We start from the raw sequence: 19,201 nt of genomic DNA, 5'->3' as shown, positions 1-19,201 counted from the left end.
GCGCGGGGGCCGCTCACCTGCACCAGCCGAATCCCCCACCCCGGCTGGGGCGCGCGATGGGCAGAGGCCCAGCACCTGGCCGGGGCTCTGCGCGACCCGGGGGCTCGACCCGCGACCCCCGGGCCTGCACCGGGCGCGCGGGCCCGGGCCTCCCTGAGCCCGCCGCGCTCGCCGCGCGCAACTGGATGGGGGCTCTGGGCGCTGGTGCGGGGCCGGGTGACCGCAGCAGGGTCTCTGGGGACCCTGCGACCACAGCTCGGGTCCGCGCCCCCCGCGCGCCCCCTGGCGGCCCTGCGCCGACTCCTCCGCCGGGCATGCGGGCCCAAGTCCCGGAGCCCGCGGGCAGCGACCTAGGGCAAGGAGACCCCGGGCGGGGGTGGAGGTAGGTCTGTCTGCGTTGCCCCAGGGGTAGGCGCAGGGCGCGTTAAGGGTGAAAGGGTTTATGCGCTGGGAGGACAAAGCGGGTACTCCTGCGCTCTGTGCCCACGCTGCTTCCAAAGCATTTTAAACCGGCCGCTACTCCGGAGGAAGCGGGGCGGAGGGGGGTGGGGGGGTGGGGGGGGTGTCTCTACAGGGAAGCGATTCACTCCCCCCGACGCGAGAAACCCTCTCCCCAACCCCCCAATCCCAGCCTCTATGTGTCCAGGAGCCGGTAGTTGGTGCTCCTGGAATCCAGACGCACCCAAAATGCAGCCAGAGAGCAGGGTCGGGCGCCCTGGGGCCACCTACTGTCCTTCCCAGCCCGCGCGGGGTGCCCTAGCCATCCCCGCCCCGCGCCCCAGGCCGCAGCCTTACCTGGCTCGGGCTGCAGCTAGGCGAGTCGGGGCGGGTCCGAGCTCCCAGCGGAGGGCCGGCGGCCGCGCGCACCTGGCTCGGCCGCGGGGACCCGAGCGGCGCCGCGCCCAGCCTCGCCAGAGCGCGGGAGCCGCCGCCGCGCAGGTGGCCGGAGAATGGGGGGCGCCGCGGCCCCGCCCCGCGCTGCAGCCGGGGTCCGGGGTCTCGGCGCAGGGCGGCGCGCTGTCCCTCCCCTCGGCCGGGCGCGGGCTGATGGGACTGGCGAGGGTGGGGGAGGGGTCCTCGCCGCCAAAGGGCGCGCGCAGCCCGGGCCCGGCGTGCGCGACCCGCCCCGGATCCCTGCCCGGCGGAGGTCGGTCGACCACGCCCCGCCTGCCCCCGCCCGCTCCGGCCCGCGGCGGCGACTCGGGCGCGCGTGCGGGGTCTGTTGTGGCAACCCGGCGACGGCGGGCGCCCGGGGCCGCCTCCGCCCGCCGCCCCGCCCCGGGCTGCGTGGCCCCCCGCCCCCTTCCCGGCGAAGCCCGGCAGACCCGAAAGTCCCTTCCTTTTGCAAAGGCCGGTGCACCGTGCGCGGTTGTCCCAGCGCGGCGGCTCCGGCCCCGGCGTGGTTCATGGCAACAGGGTTCGGAAGTCAGAGGCCGACCGCACAGCACAACATTTGCAGAGCGAACGAAAACTTTGTGCTTGGGTGACACGCCGCCATCTGCCTCTCAGGCCCCTTCCACCTGGGCGCCTTCCGTCCAGGGCGGGCGGAACAGCGTCTCGGCCAACTGCCCTCCCGACCCGGGAAAGATGGGGGAGGGGGACGAAAGCCAACCGCTCAGAGGAATCCGGGAGGCGCAAAGGCACCCTCCGGAGACGCCCGGGATCCTACTATCTATTATCCAGGGTTCCGGGGTCACTAGGTTAGCCAAAACCCACAGGGGCTTGTCCTGAGCCCCTGGCCCCCAGCTCGGAGCTGTGACACCATTGATTTACTCCTCCCAACCTGATGCATGAGCAGTTAGCTACTAACTATTCTCAAGACCCTAATAATTCCCTGGCAATTCCTCCCAGTGCAAGCTGTGTGTCTCTGAGTAAGCTAGGGAAGTTTCTGTGCCCTGGGTTTTCCAATATTCCGGAAGGGCAGAGCATTTCCTGCCGCCAAGATCTGCAGTCTGAAGGGGGTGGGGCGGGGGCGGCGAACAGCGGCGTCCAGACTGTGATGGTCAACAGCGGGCTTCCGGGATGGCGGCCTTCCATCTTACCAAACCCGATCTGTGTCTCCCCAGGAAGGAAACATATACATATATAATATATTTTACATAATATTTCATGTTTTATACATACTTTTAATCCATATTTTATAAATATATTTCTTAAGTCAATCTTGTAGGACATGCCTGAGAGATTTGCATGGGGCGGTGACTTCAGCATACCAAAGGCAAAGTTAAATATTTGCTCTAGATACTTTTTTTTTTCCCTGCTTGCATAATTGGCCCACATTTCAAAGAAGTCTTGAAAAGCACTTAGGTTAAAGAGAAAAAAAAAAAAAGGTTGTATCAGGGGCCTGAATATTTCAGGACACACGTGGCGTGGATACTGTAACTCCTTGAGAGGCAGCTGCCACATGCAGACTTCTCTCTCTCTTCTGCTTCCTTAACCATGAGACTTAATAAAATATTTGTTGAATGAATAAAGGAGGCAATGCTTCAAATAGGAGTAGTCCTTAAACAGGAAGGATGAGGCGCTGGCAGCATCTTGCAGGCATAATTTCTTTGACACAGAGGCAGGGGATCCTGGGATGGGGAGACGGGGTCCAGCTGAGTGTTCCGATGTTCTTTGGGTTTGTCGTGGCAGATCCAACCCTGTGACTTAGGCAGTCCGGGGTGGGGGAAGGGCTTTACCTTCCCGTAACTGACATCAGTCCCCAAATGACCGCAAATAAAGCTGGTCATCTAACTGAAGTGGTGTGTTTGCACCACAAGCCCAACTCCAAGATAGGCCCCCCAGATACCACCCCCCTCCAACCAGATCCCCACCCCTCAGACACTCCTTCCCAGATTTCTAGATCCACACTACGGATAGCAAAGGAAGCAGCTGGCCAGGATTCAGCCGTGAACACTTTTCTGCTGTCCCCACAGAGGGCTGGAGTGCCAAAGCCGTTGTGCTGTCTTCAAGAAGTACTTCCCTAGGGACCCAGGCCTCCAGCAGCCTGTCCACCCAAGTGGACGCCCCTCGCCCACCCCCTCCAGTCCCTCTCGTCTGTCATCAACAACGGCGCTCTGTGAGAGCTCCAGCTTTTGGCATTTTAAGGACGGTGTCCTGCTTGCGTCCCAGTTTCTCCCTGTCCGGTCAAAGATATCCTGTTCAGCCTTGTGCCCATCTGGCAAAATGCTTCAAGTCTTTAGAAAGCTCTTGTGAAAAGGCCCAGGCTCCAAAAACACGGCGGGGGTGCCTTCCCTCTGTCCAGAATGACCTGAGAAGGGACTTCAGGGTGCAGGGGCCTCTTCACTCCCTGACAGCCAGGCCCTGCAGATGGCTTGAGCCTTCCGCCGTCACCCAGGCGTTGCTCGCTTAAAGCAGCACTTCTTTCAGCTCTCTTACGTCCGGGGGACCCAGAGCTGGGCGTGTCCCCCAGCGCCTGGGTTAGTTTCAGTTTAGGAAAAGGGAGAGAATTCTTTTTGCTTCTTCATTTCAGAACTCTCTGTCTTTGCTTCTGTCAGCTGCCTTTCCCTGGATCCCCCAACCATGTCTGATGATGGTTGAACGAGCTTGCAGGAAGATAGACCATTTTCCATCTCATGAGCTTTTCTTTTTTTCCTGTAAAACCTGAAGCATTCAGCCATCAGTCGCAATATTTATGAGTTGCCCACTGAGCACAGAGCATCCCAGGACTTCCGGGAAAGAGTAAGTGTTTCACAGAGAACTAGAAAGTGGGACATCATACTGTTAAGCGATGAGAAAGGTAACCAACTTCTCTGTCCTGGGAAAAACCTTATAAATATTTTGTGGCTTCGATTAACCCGGATGCTGGTTGCATCCAGCAGCTGTCCTTGCCTTCAGAAGCTCCTGGGTTTGGGCATTAGAGGCCAGTTCTTCTTCAGAGAAGGTGGGAATGCCCAGGAGGGAATGACCGAACCCAACCCTTCAGCTTACAGGTGGGAAACTGAGGAGTAAGGGCTGATGGAAGTTGCCCAAGGACATGAGTGAGAGCAAGTAAAGGCAGGTACGCACAGGTAAAGGCAGATAAAGGCAGGTGCGCACAGGTCAAGCCAAGTAAAGGCAGTTGTGGGCAGGTCAAGCCAGGTAAAGGTAAGTTTGCCCCATTTCCTCGTCCCTGCTAGATCCCCCATGCTTTTTGCAGTTTATTTCTACGTTTTCCACTACAACAAGAGTTCCCTCATGTTCCCCCACACATCAAATATTGGACAATTCATTCACTTCTCCATAACTTCATAACTTCTAGCTCAGTCACGTAGCCTGATACTATAAATATTCCCAGATCTCACGGATCCCTCAGCTCCTCTGCAGAGGTGCCTCCCATGTCGCCCCTCTGTGTCTTAACAAGGAGTCTTATTACTCTCCATTAATTTTCCACCAATTTATTTTCCATGGATTCGTTTTGAAAAGCCTCCTGGGACTTCTGTCTGAAAATGTGAGTCAGGAGAAGAGTGGAGGGAGAGTTTGCTCCCGCTGGAGTCTGAGGTGATGCGAGGGGCTGGTCAGAAGCCTTCCTGCTGGACCGAAGGATGGAGGAGCAGCAGGCAGGACAGAGAGGCTACAGGCTCCTCCCTCGAGGCTGGCCTCCAGGCAAGCTTGTCTTTCTGCTTTCTCCTCAGAGACTTCTCCCAGGCCCCCTGCTCCGTGCAGATGCAGCCTGAAGAACGGAGGGGTTAATGCCCAGGGGCAGCTCTCAGTCCTTGAGGAAGCAGAGCTGGGAAGTTGGGAGGGAGAGGGGCTTATCCTTCCCCCAGCCGCAATCAGTCCTGCTGAGGAAAGTCTCCTGGCTTCTAAGCAGTGCCCTTGGAGCATCCTTTGTTTACAGCAGAGATGTTGACAAAACACCTGTATTTGGGGGTTTTCTGGTCTGGGTCTCCCTTTTCCTACTCCCTCACTCCTGCCTCCAGGGGTCAACTCTCACATCCAGTAGCCCGCGGCCCAGTACTTGTTTCAGGCAAAGTTTGCCTTTGGGGCAACTCAAAATCAAGTAAACATTGTCTTGTGATGCTGTGAGGTGTCGAAGAAGGTGAAGCCCCGAATGGGGACAGATTGCCCTGGAGATGACGTGAACTGAGGGCAGAGGGAAGTCGTGCTAAGGAGGAAGAAGCTTAGCTGATGCGAAACACCCCAAGCGACTTATGCTATCACTGGAAAATGTACCATATCAGATGATCCCATTATAACCAACTCAGAGGCTCTTGGGGCTTGTTTGGCAAACAAACAAATAAGCGAAACCTTTAGAATTATCAACAGACCTCAGCAGGGCTTTGAAAATATAACCCACTATGACTCAGTGAGGTTTACTCCAAGAATGCTAGAATGTTTCAATATTAGCAAATCCATTAGGAGATGTGTTTGACCAAATGACACTTCTTAGTAAAAACAAAGGAATTCTTTGAAAATATTTTAAGAGTATTCAGCTTTAAATATCAAGTCAAAGCCAGCATCATGTTTACTATGGAACACCGAGCCACTGTCATTCAGCTCAGGAACAAGGTAGGGGAGCCTGCTAACACTATATGGCTTAATATCCCTCTGGAGGTGCTGGCCAATGCAATTGAGTAAGAAAATTCAATCAGAAATGTAAGTATTTGTAAAGAGGAGGCAAGCTTACCATTTGGGGAGGTTCTATGATTTTCTAGATGGAAAAACAAAGGAGATAAACTGAAAGCTCATGCAAGAGTTTAGTAAGGGAACTATACAAAACCAATAGCTTTTCTATTTATGAACAACGACCGGTTGGAAATATAAAGGAAAACAGTGTCATTTCTGGGATCCACAGAACAAAAGGTAAAAAGTGCCAAGATAAATATAATGAGAACTTTGCTAGACTGAGAGGGGGAAGAAAAACGCTCCAGCAATTCTATTGAGAGAAAGAAAAAAGTAGAATAAATAAAGAATGGGTTTAGGGTTGTGGTTAAGAATGAGGACTGTGAAACCGGGCTGCCTGGTTTTGAATCCCAGCTCCGCCATTTCCTAACTCAGTGAACTTCCCATCCTCTCTCTTCCTCAATTTCCACGCCTGTAAAATGGGAATAGAAGCTACATAGTGTTGCTGAGAGGGTTAAATGAGCGAACCTGTATAATGGACCAGAAGCACGCCTTGCAACCCATAAGCACGCCTGCTGTGACGAGTATGGCTGCCTTTGTTGTTCTCAAACGGGAACTCTCAATACTGTAAGGATGCAGCTCTGCCTCAAAAGATGACAAAACTCAGTGCACTCCCGAACAAAACCTGGATGGGATTTTTTTTCAAACTTGGCATGCAGTTTATCGGCAGGAATAAACGTGCAGAAAAGTAGTAAAGATATATCCAGAATATATAAAAGACAAAATGAAAAAAGACAAGCCAATAAAAGGGTGAACCAAAGACTTGGAACAGACACATCCCCAAAATGGCCTGGAAGCACATGAAAAGGTGCCCAGTTTTATTAGTCAATAGAGACGTGCAAAATAAACCCGCAATGAGATCACACCTGATTGGCTAAAGATGAAAACATCAGACCACGCCAAACGCCAGAGATGACGTGGGGCCATGAGCACACTGGCGGGAGTATAAATTGATGGGGCCACTTTGGGCCATTGCTCAGCAGTATTCACTGTGACCCAGCGCTCTACTCGGAGGTGCACACTCGAGAGGAATGAGTGCATGTGTGCACCAAAAGAGGAGTGCAGGAATGCTCCCAGCACTCCACAGTGATAGGAATGAATCAATCGTGCCAAGTTCATGCACTGGAAAAGCAATAAAAGCAAATGAACTCTTGCTGCAGGCAGAAGCGTGAACTCATCTCCCACTTGCCATGTTAGGTGCAAAAAGCACATCCTGTGTAATTCCATTTGTATAAGGTTGAAACACAGGCAGAAATGATCTACGGTTTCGGAAGTCGGGACTTGGAGGGAACGAGAGGGAAACTTCTGGATGTTGAGAATGCCCTGTTTCTTGATCTGGGTGCTGCTTATGTGGGTGTATTCACTTTGGGGAAATTCATCAGCAGTGCGCTTGTCATTGATGCGTTTTCTATAGATATAGTCTATTATATATGGTCTTCAATAAATATTGACTTTGGAATAGCAAGGAAACCTTCAGAAAGAAGACAAATGAGGGAGACCTGAAATTAAATATACCTGATAATTACAGAGTGTGTAATGGGCACTGGAATAGACAGATAGAGCAATGGACCAATACAGAAATAAAAACAACCTAACAATGGCTTGCATACGGGCTCCAATCACAATAACCTTCTGTTGAGTTTTTACCTTGAAAGCTTCCTCTTTCCTCCCTATTTTCCGTTCCCACACCTCTTTGACTAGCTGTTATTCTCGTTTACACGGAAGACAAACTAGGATCTGTGCACCAGTGCTGTGTGCCTCCAGAGGGTCTTGGGTCTCCCCCTCCAGTGACTAAATTGTAACTCTCTCCTTGCTTACCTGGACCTGCAACTCCCACGGGGAACCTGGCGTGTGGTACATACTCGACGTGCTTTTATTGAAAGAAGCAAGGGAGGGAGGGAGGGTGCCTAGCAGGGAATTTAGTCAATCATAAATATGCTTCTTAAAATGTGTGAAAAAGAGAAGGACTATTCAATAAATGGTATTGTAACACCGGCTTAGCAATTTCTGAAAAACAATACAGCTAGATCTCTAACCTGCTCCTCATTGCAAAACCAATTACGTACGGATTAAAGATTTAACCGTTAAATGCAAAATGTGGAAACATCAGAGAAAAGCCACAGGTGAGTATCCTTATGCTCAGGATGGGGAAGGCCGGAACACCTTTCTAAGCATGTCAGATAGTCTAAAGTTCAAAGACTTCAAGTTGAAGTCTGACCACGCGGGAATTAGGCCCTCTTATGTGACAACAGCTAAAAAAATGAAACCAAGCAAAATGAAGGCTGAGAGGCCAGAGAACATAGCAAAACCGATGTATTAAAAAGTTAATATACATACTAAATATAGAAAGGATCTTTACAAAGTAAATCTCTATCTGGAAAGTTATAGAAATCCCCAAAAACCCTAACTGAAAAAATGGATAAATGACAAAAGAGGAAAAATTATTTTGAAATACTAAAAAGTGTTGTCTTTTCAACAAATGATGCTGGAATAATTGAACATCCACATGGAAAAAATATGGACCTCATACCTTATAAAAAATTACCTCAAGTAGATCGTAGATCAACATAAAAGATAAAACTATACAACTTTCAGAGGGAAACAGGAGAAAATCTTTTTGGTCTTGGGTTAGACAAAGAGTTCTTAGTTATGACAACAAAAGCATGATTCATAAAAGAAAAGAAAATGGATAAATTGGACTTCATCAAAGTTTAAAACTCTTGCCCTTTGAAAGACACACTACAAAGAGAATGAAAGACAAGACGCAGACTGGGAGAAAATCCTTGCAAATCACAGAGCTGACAAAGGCCTTGGGTCTGGAATACTCAACATACGAGTTCTCGAAACTCAGCAGTAATGAAACAAGCAGGCTGATGGATACGTGGGCAAAAGATGTGGACAGCACCTCACCAGAGAAGATGTACAGATGGCAGATGAGCACCTGAAAAGATGCTCCACGTCATTATCCATTAGAGAAACGCAGATTAAAACCACACCTGTTAGAGGGACTAAAAAGAAACTGGTGGTGGCGAAAATATGGAGCAACTCGAACTCCCATACATCGATGGTGGTGACAGAAAAGGGTATAAACTCTTTGGAAAAATAATTTGGCAATTCCTCGTGAAATAGGCTATACTTAATATGTTCGACCCAGGTATTTATCCAAAAGCAATGGAAAACATGTTCATGCTGAAACCCATGAGAATGTTTGTAGCAGCTTCAATGCTCTGGAGGCACCCAAGACCCCTGTTCCCCCCTCCCTCCAGCCCCTCACATCTTCAAGTCCCTCACACACCCCCTCGCGTGTCTTGCATCCAACATGTCTCTCCATTCCTAGCTGGTGCGTGGATCTTGCCCTTTATCCACCTGCCACTGGCTGTGACTCTCCTCCACCTCTGTCCTCTAACTGCCTCACTCACGCTTCCCGAGGGCTGGGCGAGCCCCAGATCAAACTCCCCCCATGCTGTACCCTCGCTGGCAACCATCCCTCCTGGGTTAGATCCACAGTCCTCCTGAGGTCCTCAAAGGTCCCTGCCTTCTGAGCACCCCCTCCATCCCCATCCCCTCTCAAGAGAGGCTCACACGTTCCCCTCCCTTCCAAGAAGCTCCAGCCTCTGCCCTTTCCCCACCAGTCAGGACCGCCCCTCCGATCCACGCTTCCACGCTCGACGCTCGCTTTCCCTCCCCTGGGCTGGAAATCCCTGAGAAAGCCTTGGCGTTTCCTGCCCCCGGCACAGAACTTCACGTTTGCAGTGTGGCCAATGAACGTTGGAGCCCGGGGTCCAGGTGTCAGTTCCCAAGCTGGCCCTGCACACAGAGGGCAGCAGGGGACCAGAGAAAGAGGCAGGAGATTCCAGACAGGTAGCTGGCAGGTTTAATATCAAGAGGACTTAATTATGTGGCTTGTCTTGGGCGTTGCAAGACGAGTAGTCTCCCCACACCTGCCCGCTAGAGTCTTAAAAGTTTGTGCAGAGGCCTCAAGAGGCTTCAGTCGCATCTCCCATCCCAATGGTCTCAACCACACGTTGCTCTCTCAAGGCTGCGTCCTTGAAAATGGCTCCCACTGTGGGAACGGTGGGCAGAATGCACATTCCAAGGACAGGGGAGGGGGTGGGAGGCTTCAGTTGCCTGGGTCCAGCTCTCTGGTTAACCGGCGGTCACGTCCTCTCATGACCCCCTCCAACATGAGGTCTCTGAGTTAATTTAACCTAAGAAATGTGTTTGAGCTGCTTTGAAGGCCCCCTGCTGTGCCAGGCACCATGGAAGACACATGTTCTGGCATGAATAGCTCAGGATCAAACCCCAAAACGAGGTGCGTCTGCGAATTCCCATACAGAGAAGACAGGGCTAACTGTGCACGTGGGACACACGCACGGGGCTGAGGACAGAGAGATTCCCGCTGACAACGCATAGCCAGGGCTGTGACACACTGGGACAAATCTCCTAAGAGTTTTAAGTTATACAAATATGTAGAGTCGATTTTTCTTAAAAGAATCAGCTTCTAGGCATCCACTGCTCTGAAGGCAATAACATTTTGAAATTTTAAATAAGTGCATTATCGATCCAGCCATGAATCTGGTCGATTGCCACTGTCTGCAAAGTGGATGGAGCCATTTGGTAGGGTTCCCACTGTTAAAAAAAAAAAAAAAGGCTTCTTTCTTTGCCCTTGCCTGAATCAGAGTTAAGGAAATTAATTCTAGATGGAATAGGTAATATAAAAGTCAAAAGAAAATGTCAAGCGGTAAATTATTTGCCTTTCTCCAACAAGAGCCTGAATGCCTTCTCCATGACAGCCTGGAGCAGAGGATTCCGAAGGCTTTATTCGAACGATGGTCTCCCCGTAGGACACGCAGGAAACCTGACAGTGGAGTCGTTTTGTCAAAGGCGATGCGACTGTCACATCTTTAGACAGCAGCATGCCCGTAACCACGGGGTGTGGATCAGGATCTGCTGTGTTCTGAGAAAACAGGGAGCTGTTCCTGCTCAGCCGCCAGCTCACCCCCTCGGGATGGGGCTGGGTGTGGGCGCCTAAGACAGGAGGCCAGTTCAGGGGCTGCTCAGGCTGGAGTCAGGGGGAGACCCAGAACCTCAGCTGAGGGGTCTGGGCACCTCCTGCTGGTCTGCCCGCTCCAGGGGACTGTAAACCCCGCCGTCCACCCAGGCCCTGGTCCTAGGGGCCCACTGTCATGGGTAAACCAGGGCCACTGCCGCGCTCATGGTTACGGGAGTCAGAGGGTGGCCAGACAGGCAGCCAAGACCGGCAGGCGGTGTCACACTGCCATCCAATTCTTCCCTCTCTGCCTGACCCCTGCCGTCATGTGGTGGTCTGTCCACCACCCGGTTACTATCTAAGTGCCCTGGGCTCCCCGGAGCACCTGCTTGTGAGCTCCGGGGAGTGGGCCACGCTCTGGGAAACGCTGCTCTACAACTCTGAGGTCCACCTTCTTCATTTGTCAAAGCCCCCAACAAACTGACCTCTGAGATGGGAACTGGCCCTTAGTCGTTTCCATGGCGGCTGGAGCTTGCGGACTGGAGGGGGCATGAGAGGGTGTGCACCCCCCATCACCGTGTGCCCCCTCATTATCCCACGACATAGTTCCGACATCGACCCGGCGTTCCACCGGGAAAGTGGAAATGTCAGAAACCTTATAGGACTGCGAATACGATGCTATACAGTCAGACTTTTATTTTCATTAATAACCATGCAATTATAATTATAATATAAATTAATATAATAAAATATTAAATTATTAATAAATTAAATATATTAATAAATAGAATTATAATTGCATGATTATTTATGATTAATCGTTACACTGTGGTTAACATTGTTAATTATTATCATTATCACTATTATTAACATAATAGAGTAACAAGATAACAAATTTTTGCCAAGGCAGACACTACAGATAAGAAGTATGAGCGTCAACTTCTCCCTTGTTGGTATGCGGCCCCCACCCGCTGGGTGCACCTCCATTCCAGGCACATCTCTGAGGTGGGGCGGAGGCCTGAACATGGGAGGAGGAGGGAGCGGGAGGGAGGAGGCTGAGCCAAATTTCCTTGATTCCAGAATTTCTCTGATTTGTATTATGGACACTGTCAGCTGATGCTAACTGGGCTTCTGCAACTTTTTCGACCTCAAAACCACGCCACGCACACCCCCTCAACAAAACAAACATGAAATTGTGTGTTATTGTTGCATATTTAGCAAGACAGGCCAGTGGAAGGATGGAGAATGGAACATGGAGAATGGAAACTGCCCTTGAGAGAGTGGGCTAGCCTGGTGGGTGGGTCGAGCTTGGAGTGGCACCTGCTGTGTGATCTGGCACATGAGCCCTGGTTCCGTCTGTACCAGCTCTGTGACGGGGGCTGACTTAGGCATACCTAGCCCCAGATTCCATGTTTGTCAAATAGGGGCAATAATAGCATGCATGCCACTGGGTTTTATGAGGCTAAATGAAATCGCGCATAGAAAGTGGCTTAGCGCAGAGCCTGCCACGTGGTACATGCTTAGTAAATGTTGGCTGTTGCCATCATGGAGGCCGGTTGGGAGAGTTGGAAATGTTTAATTTAGACATAGAAGGCTTGAGTTGACCGAGGGCTGCCATTAAATCTCTGAAGAAATGGCAGGTGGAAGTTCAGTTAGATCTTGTCCACCTCTTGTGATTTGGGGTCAATACAAAGAACTTTCGATGGCATTAGGTCAACGGCCCCCAACTGCCTTGCATTCGGAGTACACTTTCAAATTCAGGAATTTGGGGTGGCACAGAGAGAAGTATTGAGGACTGATTTTAAATAAAGTTTCAGAATTCTGAGAATACAGATTTTTTTTTTACAATAGTAAAATTATTTGATATTTAAATTAAATTTTTAATTGAAATTTTTTTTTTTTCACAATGGTAAAATCTCGCCTTACACTTCCTGCTGATGTTTCTGCCAAGTGGCCACGTTTCTGCCCTGACCAGCCGTCCTGATATATCAGGAAACCACTGTCTTCTCGGTCTATGACTGTGCTCTTTCTGACGCTGCTTGGTGATCGTGCTGTCCGCTTGCTTCTTAGCAACAGCAAGTTGTACCCGTCGTCCACACGCATGGCCTGTTTGAACCAAGACTCTGTCGGAAAGACAGCGCCACGGCTGCGCCCACTGTTGTAGCAAATGCTCGTTTCACTCTTTGCTGGACAAAAGAGAAAAGTCACCAGTGGTGCCTCTGTGGACGTGTGTGGCCCACCCATGGCCACGTGGGCTCAGCCCTTGGGAGCCCATCTCGGGCTCGTGCAGGAACACGCTGGACCGTCTCACGGGGAGGGCGCTGGGCCGTTGTACATGTTTAGGTAGAGGTGAAATGGGACCAGCGTGGGGACCCCTGTGCTGGCTGGAGGGGTGAGCAAGAGGCTCGGATGATCTTCCTAACTGGGGTGCCTGAGAACAAAAGAGGGGTTTCCGCTCCACCCTTAGCCCATCCCGAGACCCTCCCAACCCTCCTTCATTAGCAATGATTAACACTCTCCCCAAACGAGGCTTTGTGTTATAGGCTCTGGCACTAAAGGTTAATTGGCTCCGTAATAACTTAATCACGGAATGCGCATTACAAAGAATTATCACCAGTGTCTGTCACGTAATGATCCCCTCTCCGAGTCTCTCCACCGACTCCCTAAGTGCCTTTTAACGCGAAAGCCGCAGAGAGTTTGCCTTAAGAGCCTTGCAGGCCAAGAGATGAGCGTGCTCTGCTGCTGTAAGAGACACCATGGAGAAAGGAGAGGCGAGCCTGCATAAAGGTGGAAGAAAGATGCGAAGACGGTTGTGGAACGTGCAATCGATCGTTTTCATAACTGCTAAATATAGATTGCTTGCGTACCTGAATTATTTTAGTTTCGTTTCCTTTCGATTCTGTAATGAGAGCTTAGATGGTATCGGAGGCCTATGTGGAGATGAGTCTCTGTTGCTAAAAATAGCAAATTAAACAGAAAGCTCGGTTAAGAAAATAAATAAAATGCAAGCAGCCAGATTGTTGTCTGGCTTAAGAACCTTCAGGCCCCGCCCGAGGGAGGAATGGAGGTGGCGGCTCCATGGTCTGAGTTGGATCATGTTGTGAGCGTGCAAGAGAGGGATGTGTGTGCCCGCTGGTGACAACATGAGGTCAAGACTGAAATATCGTCCCACTTGGAACTCTGACTTGCTCCAAAAGACTTAATTTCAGCACGTCGCTTGCTTTATTTTTAACGTGACCTGTCTCACAGAGTCCTGGGATTAATAACTATTAAAACTACGGTAAAACAGCCTGCCAAGTAAATTGTGGCAAAAGTGCTGATGATCATCGCATGGGGGAGGCTGGGAGCTAATTGGATTGTGGCGGCTTGACAGATGTGTCCGGCGGTCCGTTAAAGCCAGGGCATGGTTACAGCAAGTCTGTACATGGCTGGAAACGTGAGCCCGAAACGTGTTAAGTGCATGGAGGGTCCCGCCAGCTGGGCAGGAGGACCTGCTGCGCAGCTCTGAGGCCGATCTGGAAACAGAGGGTTATCAAGGGGTCCCCCTGTGTTTCTTACGATGGATACCCCGTCCTGCACCAACAAAGGAGGATACCTGGGCCGCCAAGGGGGGCTGGGCAGGGTTTAGATCAGAGAGTGAAGAATATTGCAGGTGAGGCTCCTGTTTTCTTTCTTAACATAATAGACCAAGAAATGTTTTTCTGTTAAAAGACCTGGCTGGGAGCAAACCTTCGAGAGGGGAGAGAGGAGAGGTGCTGGAGGCAGCTGGAAGGAGCCTGTATCAGCCAGTGTGGGTCGAGTTACACTGCGGTAACAAACATCCCCAGATTCCCGTTGGCTTAACGCAATAACAGTCTGTTTCTTGCTCACCACGGTGGGTCAGGGTGACTCTCCAGATCCCGCTGACCTCTCCATGCCTCCAAAATTGTCACAGCAAAGGAAAAGAGAGCGAGGAGAGCTCCCCCACCAGCTCTTAAATGCCTTCAGTTCTACTTCCAAGAGCCTTCAGTGTTGAAGAGATTGGTCTTGGAGTCAAACAGGCCTGAATTTGAGTCCCACCTGTTACCCACCAGTTGTGTGACTTTGGACAAGAAGCTTACCTTCTAAACCTCTGTTCTCTCTAGGGGCCAGCCTGGTGGCACAGTGGTTAAGCGCACATGTTCTGCTTCAGTGACCCAGGGCTCGCCAGTTCAGATCCGGGGTGTGGGTGTGGCACCGCTTGGCAGGCCACACTGTGGTAGGCGTCCCACATATAAAGTAGAGGAAGATGGGCACGGATGTTAGCTCTGGGCCAGGCTTCCTCAGCAAAAAGAGGAGGATTTTTAGCAGATGGTCGCTCAGGGCGAATCTTCCTCAAAAAAAAAAAAAAAAGGTAAACCTCAGTTCTCCCATCTATCAAATGGAGATAATGATGATAACGATCTTATCTCATTGTGGTGAGAATTAAATAAGATAATTTAAGTAAAATGCTCATAGTCAGTACTCAAAATGTGAGTTTTTATTAGTTATTAAAATTGTCATTAGTAGCATAAATTGCATTCTACTCACTAACACATGTAATTCAAGTCTGAAAAATAATATGGAGCAAGATTTGAAGAGCTTGTACCAACAACAAAATGTCAGGTCAAGTGCTTGGTTTCTGACGCTCCTGTCAGTCATTACTTAGCAGAACCCCCGCTTCCTTTTCTGTTTCTTTCCATAGAGTGCGCCAGATTGCTTTGCTCCGCAGATGGATGGGACTGACCCTCCTGAGCTGGCTGTGCTGCTGCCACCCTCACAGACTCCTGACGTCCACCATGCGAAGAACAGATGCCAGATATAGCCGTTCAGTGCCGGAATGCGAGACACGCAGAGCGGAGCCGACCTGAAGCTCCTCTGCCCCACAGCCCAGAGCCTGGCCCAGCGGAGCCGCGTGGAGCCGTGGGCAACCTGCAGTCCCATAAATAGGAAACACATGCCCCGGGGCGGAAAGCCACTACGATTTCGGGGTTGTCTGTGACCGCAGCAGAAGCTGACTAATACACTCAGAATGTGAACAGGCCTTGAGCCCTGGCCTCATGCCAGACTTATATTCAACTTCAGCATTAAGTAACGTATATCTGTTAATGCAGAACGATGTTGCCAAGATGTTGTAGATTGAAAAGCGGCTAGTTTGAAAATACGGTTGCTACTGTGTATTTATTCGTCACTTCACGTGCACACATACGTGTGTAAATACATAAAAAGTCAGCTGTGAAAATACATACTAGAAAATTAACGATATTTGCCTCAATATTGGGAATTATAGGTGATTCTTCACAAATCATGTTTTGCATTCTTTCTAAATTGTAAAATTATTATACAGATGGTAAAAAAAAAAAAAAAAAAAAACAACCAAACATTCTAAGAGGGATATCCAATGAAAAAAAGTAAGCCATTCTCCTTCTCTGACCCCTGGGCTCACTTATCAGAGAGAACACTTTCTTGGTGTCGTTCTAGAAGTGTTCCCCCATAGCCATATTTTCAAATGACTCTGATTCACCAATTAGCCAAAAAACTAAAGTTTAGCCAGTCTCTGAGTAAACAGACGTAAGGATCTAAAACAATCTATCCAGGGCTAATTCTTAATGTACTATGCAGAAGTAATCTGTTTCTCATTAAAATTATGGATTAAATTTTAATCCCCACATTTCTACAAATAAGAAAAATAAAGTCTTTGTACCCTTATTTGTTTACTTAGTCGAAAGCTTTGAAAAAAAGAGACCTCACTTGAATGTAAGAATTCGGGATTATCTATTATGTGATTAGATCAATTTTTAAATCTTTGTTAAAGGACTTTAAAGAAAGGAAAATATTTCATAAAATCTCATCGGCTCTCCTGCACTTCCAGGCGTACCCTGTAAATTAAAAAAAATCTTCCATTTTAGTGGAATTAGCGGTTAAGATCAGAAGCCGCGTGAATGGAAAGAAAATAAATTGACATTAAGTTCTCTGGAAGTTTACTATGTGTTTGTTTCTATGATCCAAATATGTTATTCACGGATGCTACCAAGGGAAAAAAGTCAAACAGGATGTGACAGTAAGTCAATATATGAAACAGCCATGTGAAAATTCGCATGGGAAAGTATGTTCCCGAGAAGGTATGAGTTCTCTTTCTACTAGGGCGTCTCTCCTGGTTTGAAAGTGTTAAGTCACTGAAACTGGCTAATTTGTCCCTGGAATGTGACCGGTCCTGGGGTCAGGGGAATCCCCAGGATCCCAGGAAGGCGGTTTCACCATCTAGGATGTAGAAGGTGAGACCTGAGGAATAAGTGTGGGGGTCCAGCTAAGGCGGCCAAGTCCTAGCTAAGGTCCTAGCTCAGAGAGGTGGAGTGAAATACCCAACATCACACAGCTAGCAAGCGTCAGGGCTGGGATTTCATTATTTTACAGTAATATTTATTGAGGTGTAATGGACACATACAAGAAAACGCCCACATTTAAAGAGCACAGTCTGGGAAGTTTTGACATCTACACAGCAAGGTTTCAACCTCAGCACTGTTGGCCAAGTCCAGCTAAGGTCTGCACTGGCCCCTCTCCAGTAGGTAAAAGTCCCTGGTCCCTTACATTCTGCCCTTCAGCATTCTGTCCTTGGCCCTTTTCGAGATGACCCATATTCTCCTGCTGGCCTCCCCATACCCAGGAGTCCCACCCAGCCGGGTCTGCCTTCCCCTGAATCTGGGAAACCACTGGGTGGGGAACAAAGACAAAAAAGATGGGGAATTTGGAGTCAGGGCTGTGACCACGTTGGGAAACAGTGTGGCAGGTTCTTAAAAAGTTAAACACGCCCCTACGGTCTGACTCAGTCATTCCACTGCTGGTGCTTACCTGAGAGAAACGAAAGCACACCACGTCTGCACAAAGACTTGTGCAAGAACGTTTACAACGGCTTGAATTGTGACAGCCCCAAACGGGAAACAGCCTAAATATCCATCATCAGGAGAACAGATAAGCCAAGTGTGGTGTGTCCACACCACGGAGACAACTCAGGGGTATGGAGCAGTGAGCTTTAATACACATGGCCATCTGGGTCAATTTCAAATTAATGACGCTTAGTGAAAGCCACATCATAAACGAAAGTCCAAATTGTATGATTCCATTTATATAGACATCTAGAAAATACCAGCAAAATCTACACTACAGAAAACAGACAGGCAGTTGCCTGGGGTTGGGGTTATGTGGGAAGCAGGGACCACCAAGGGGCATGAGGGAATCTGAGGGGTGATGGAGGTGTTTGCCATCTTGATTGTGGTGATGGGTTCAAGGACACACACACATGCTTCTCCAAGTGGGGAAGATTTTGCTTCTCATGTGACAACATCTGGAGACCTTTTTTTTTTTTTTTATCACACCTGGGGTGTTGCTGCTGGTATCCAGTGGGCAGAGGCCACCAGGAATGCCACTAAACACCCTATAATGTACAGGACGGCGCCCCCATAAGAAAGAATTCTCCAGCCCCAAATGCCAACAGTGCTGAGGTTGAAACCTTGCTGTGTAGACGTCAAAACTTCCCAGACTGTACTCTTTAAATGTGGGCGTTTTATTGTATGTGTCCATTACACCTCAATAAATATTACTGTAAAATAATGAAATCCCAGCCCTGACGCTTGCTAGCTGTGTGATGTTGGGTATTTCACTCCACCTCTCTGAGCCCGTTTCTACTCCGAAAATATGAGAGATAGCAACATTTATTTCCCAGCGCTGCATGGCATGAAATGAGACCCTGAAATGGGAGCTGTTCCATGTCTCAAGCACGTGGAGCTGACGTCAGCAGTCAGGTGAGGAACTTGAGAAATCATCCATGGAAAAGTTATTAAAACTGGGCTCAAATCCTTATAGACACCAATGGACCAAATAAAAACGACCTCTGAAGTTTTAGATAAAGGTCCCAGGCCCTTGGGCCAGCGGGAGACGGAACACTGGACAGAGATTGGCAGTCACTTTGCCTGTGAGTAACAAGGACCTTGGGATGACCTTGAGGCCTGGCTTTTAGTCTGACCCCAACAGGAAATGTGACTCTGATATGATTTATGTAAAAATACATAATTTTTTTTTTTTTTTTTGGCCAAAGTTATCACTCACTGGGCTGCAGCCACAAAAAACACTCAAGAAAATTGAAGAAGCTTGAAGATCTTAAAGCAAAGCCCCCTCTCGCAGGCCACCTCGACTCCGGGCTCTGTGCCGGCGAAGCTGGCTGAGGATTACTAACCGTGCACCTTTTTGCAATTTAGCTCGAGACCCAGTAATCGCGGCCTTACCCCTGCTGGGCCCCCCTCGCTTCGACTCAATTGCATCTTGAGGAAGGTAAAAGGGAGAGCAACTTAGGGAACAGGAAACGAGAGCCTCGATCAGCTCTTTGTTCCCCTGGAAGGCTGGGTGAGACAGAGAGGATGACGCTGGCCCCCGACACACTCCCCTGTCTTATGCGTAGTTCCGCGACCTTTTGGAATCCGGTGGCTGCAGAGGCCTCTGTAACAACCCATCACATGTCCAACACCTTTCGCTCCCAGAGTGGGGGAAGCACTGTCTGGCCTCTGGACACAGCGGGTAAAGCCCGGAGGGAGAAGCAGAGGCTGGTCTCCCTGA

General features: G+C 49.6%; 2 protein-coding genes across 3 annotated transcripts in view; one reads left to right on the top strand and one right to left on the bottom strand.

Annotated features, from left to right (window-relative positions):
* The window catches only part of SHANK2 (SH3 and multiple ankyrin repeat domains 2), a 559,847-nt gene extending 558,489 nt beyond the window's left edge, over positions 1–1,358 (bottom strand). The window contains exon 1 of one of the 2 annotated variants that reach the window (XM_046643796.1): positions 796–1,358. The gene's annotated coding sequence lies outside the window, so the exon portion shown is untranslated. The remainder of the gene's footprint in view (positions 1–795) is intronic. The other variant, XM_046643794.1, reaches the window with a different exon arrangement.
* LOC124228850 (EMI domain-containing protein 1-like) lies at positions 16–16,143 on the top strand. The gene is made up of 2 exons (XM_046643800.1): positions 16–382; positions 15,300–16,143. Exons 1-2 carry the CDS (start codon positions 57–59, stop codon positions 15,463–15,465), a joined length of 492 nt encoding a protein of 163 aa, XP_046499756.1. The 5' UTR covers positions 16–56; the 3' UTR covers positions 15,466–16,143.
* Positions 16,144–19,201: the final 3,058 nt, after the last annotated feature.

This window comes from Equus quagga, chromosome 17 (assembly GCF_021613505.1).
Source record: "Equus quagga isolate Etosha38 chromosome 17, UCLA_HA_Equagga_1.0, whole genome shotgun sequence".
Classification (NCBI taxonomy): Eukaryota; Metazoa; Chordata; class Mammalia; order Perissodactyla; family Equidae; genus Equus; species Equus quagga.
The sequence above is the reverse complement of the archived record's forward strand: the minus strand, read 5'-3'. Positions and strand labels throughout refer to the sequence as shown.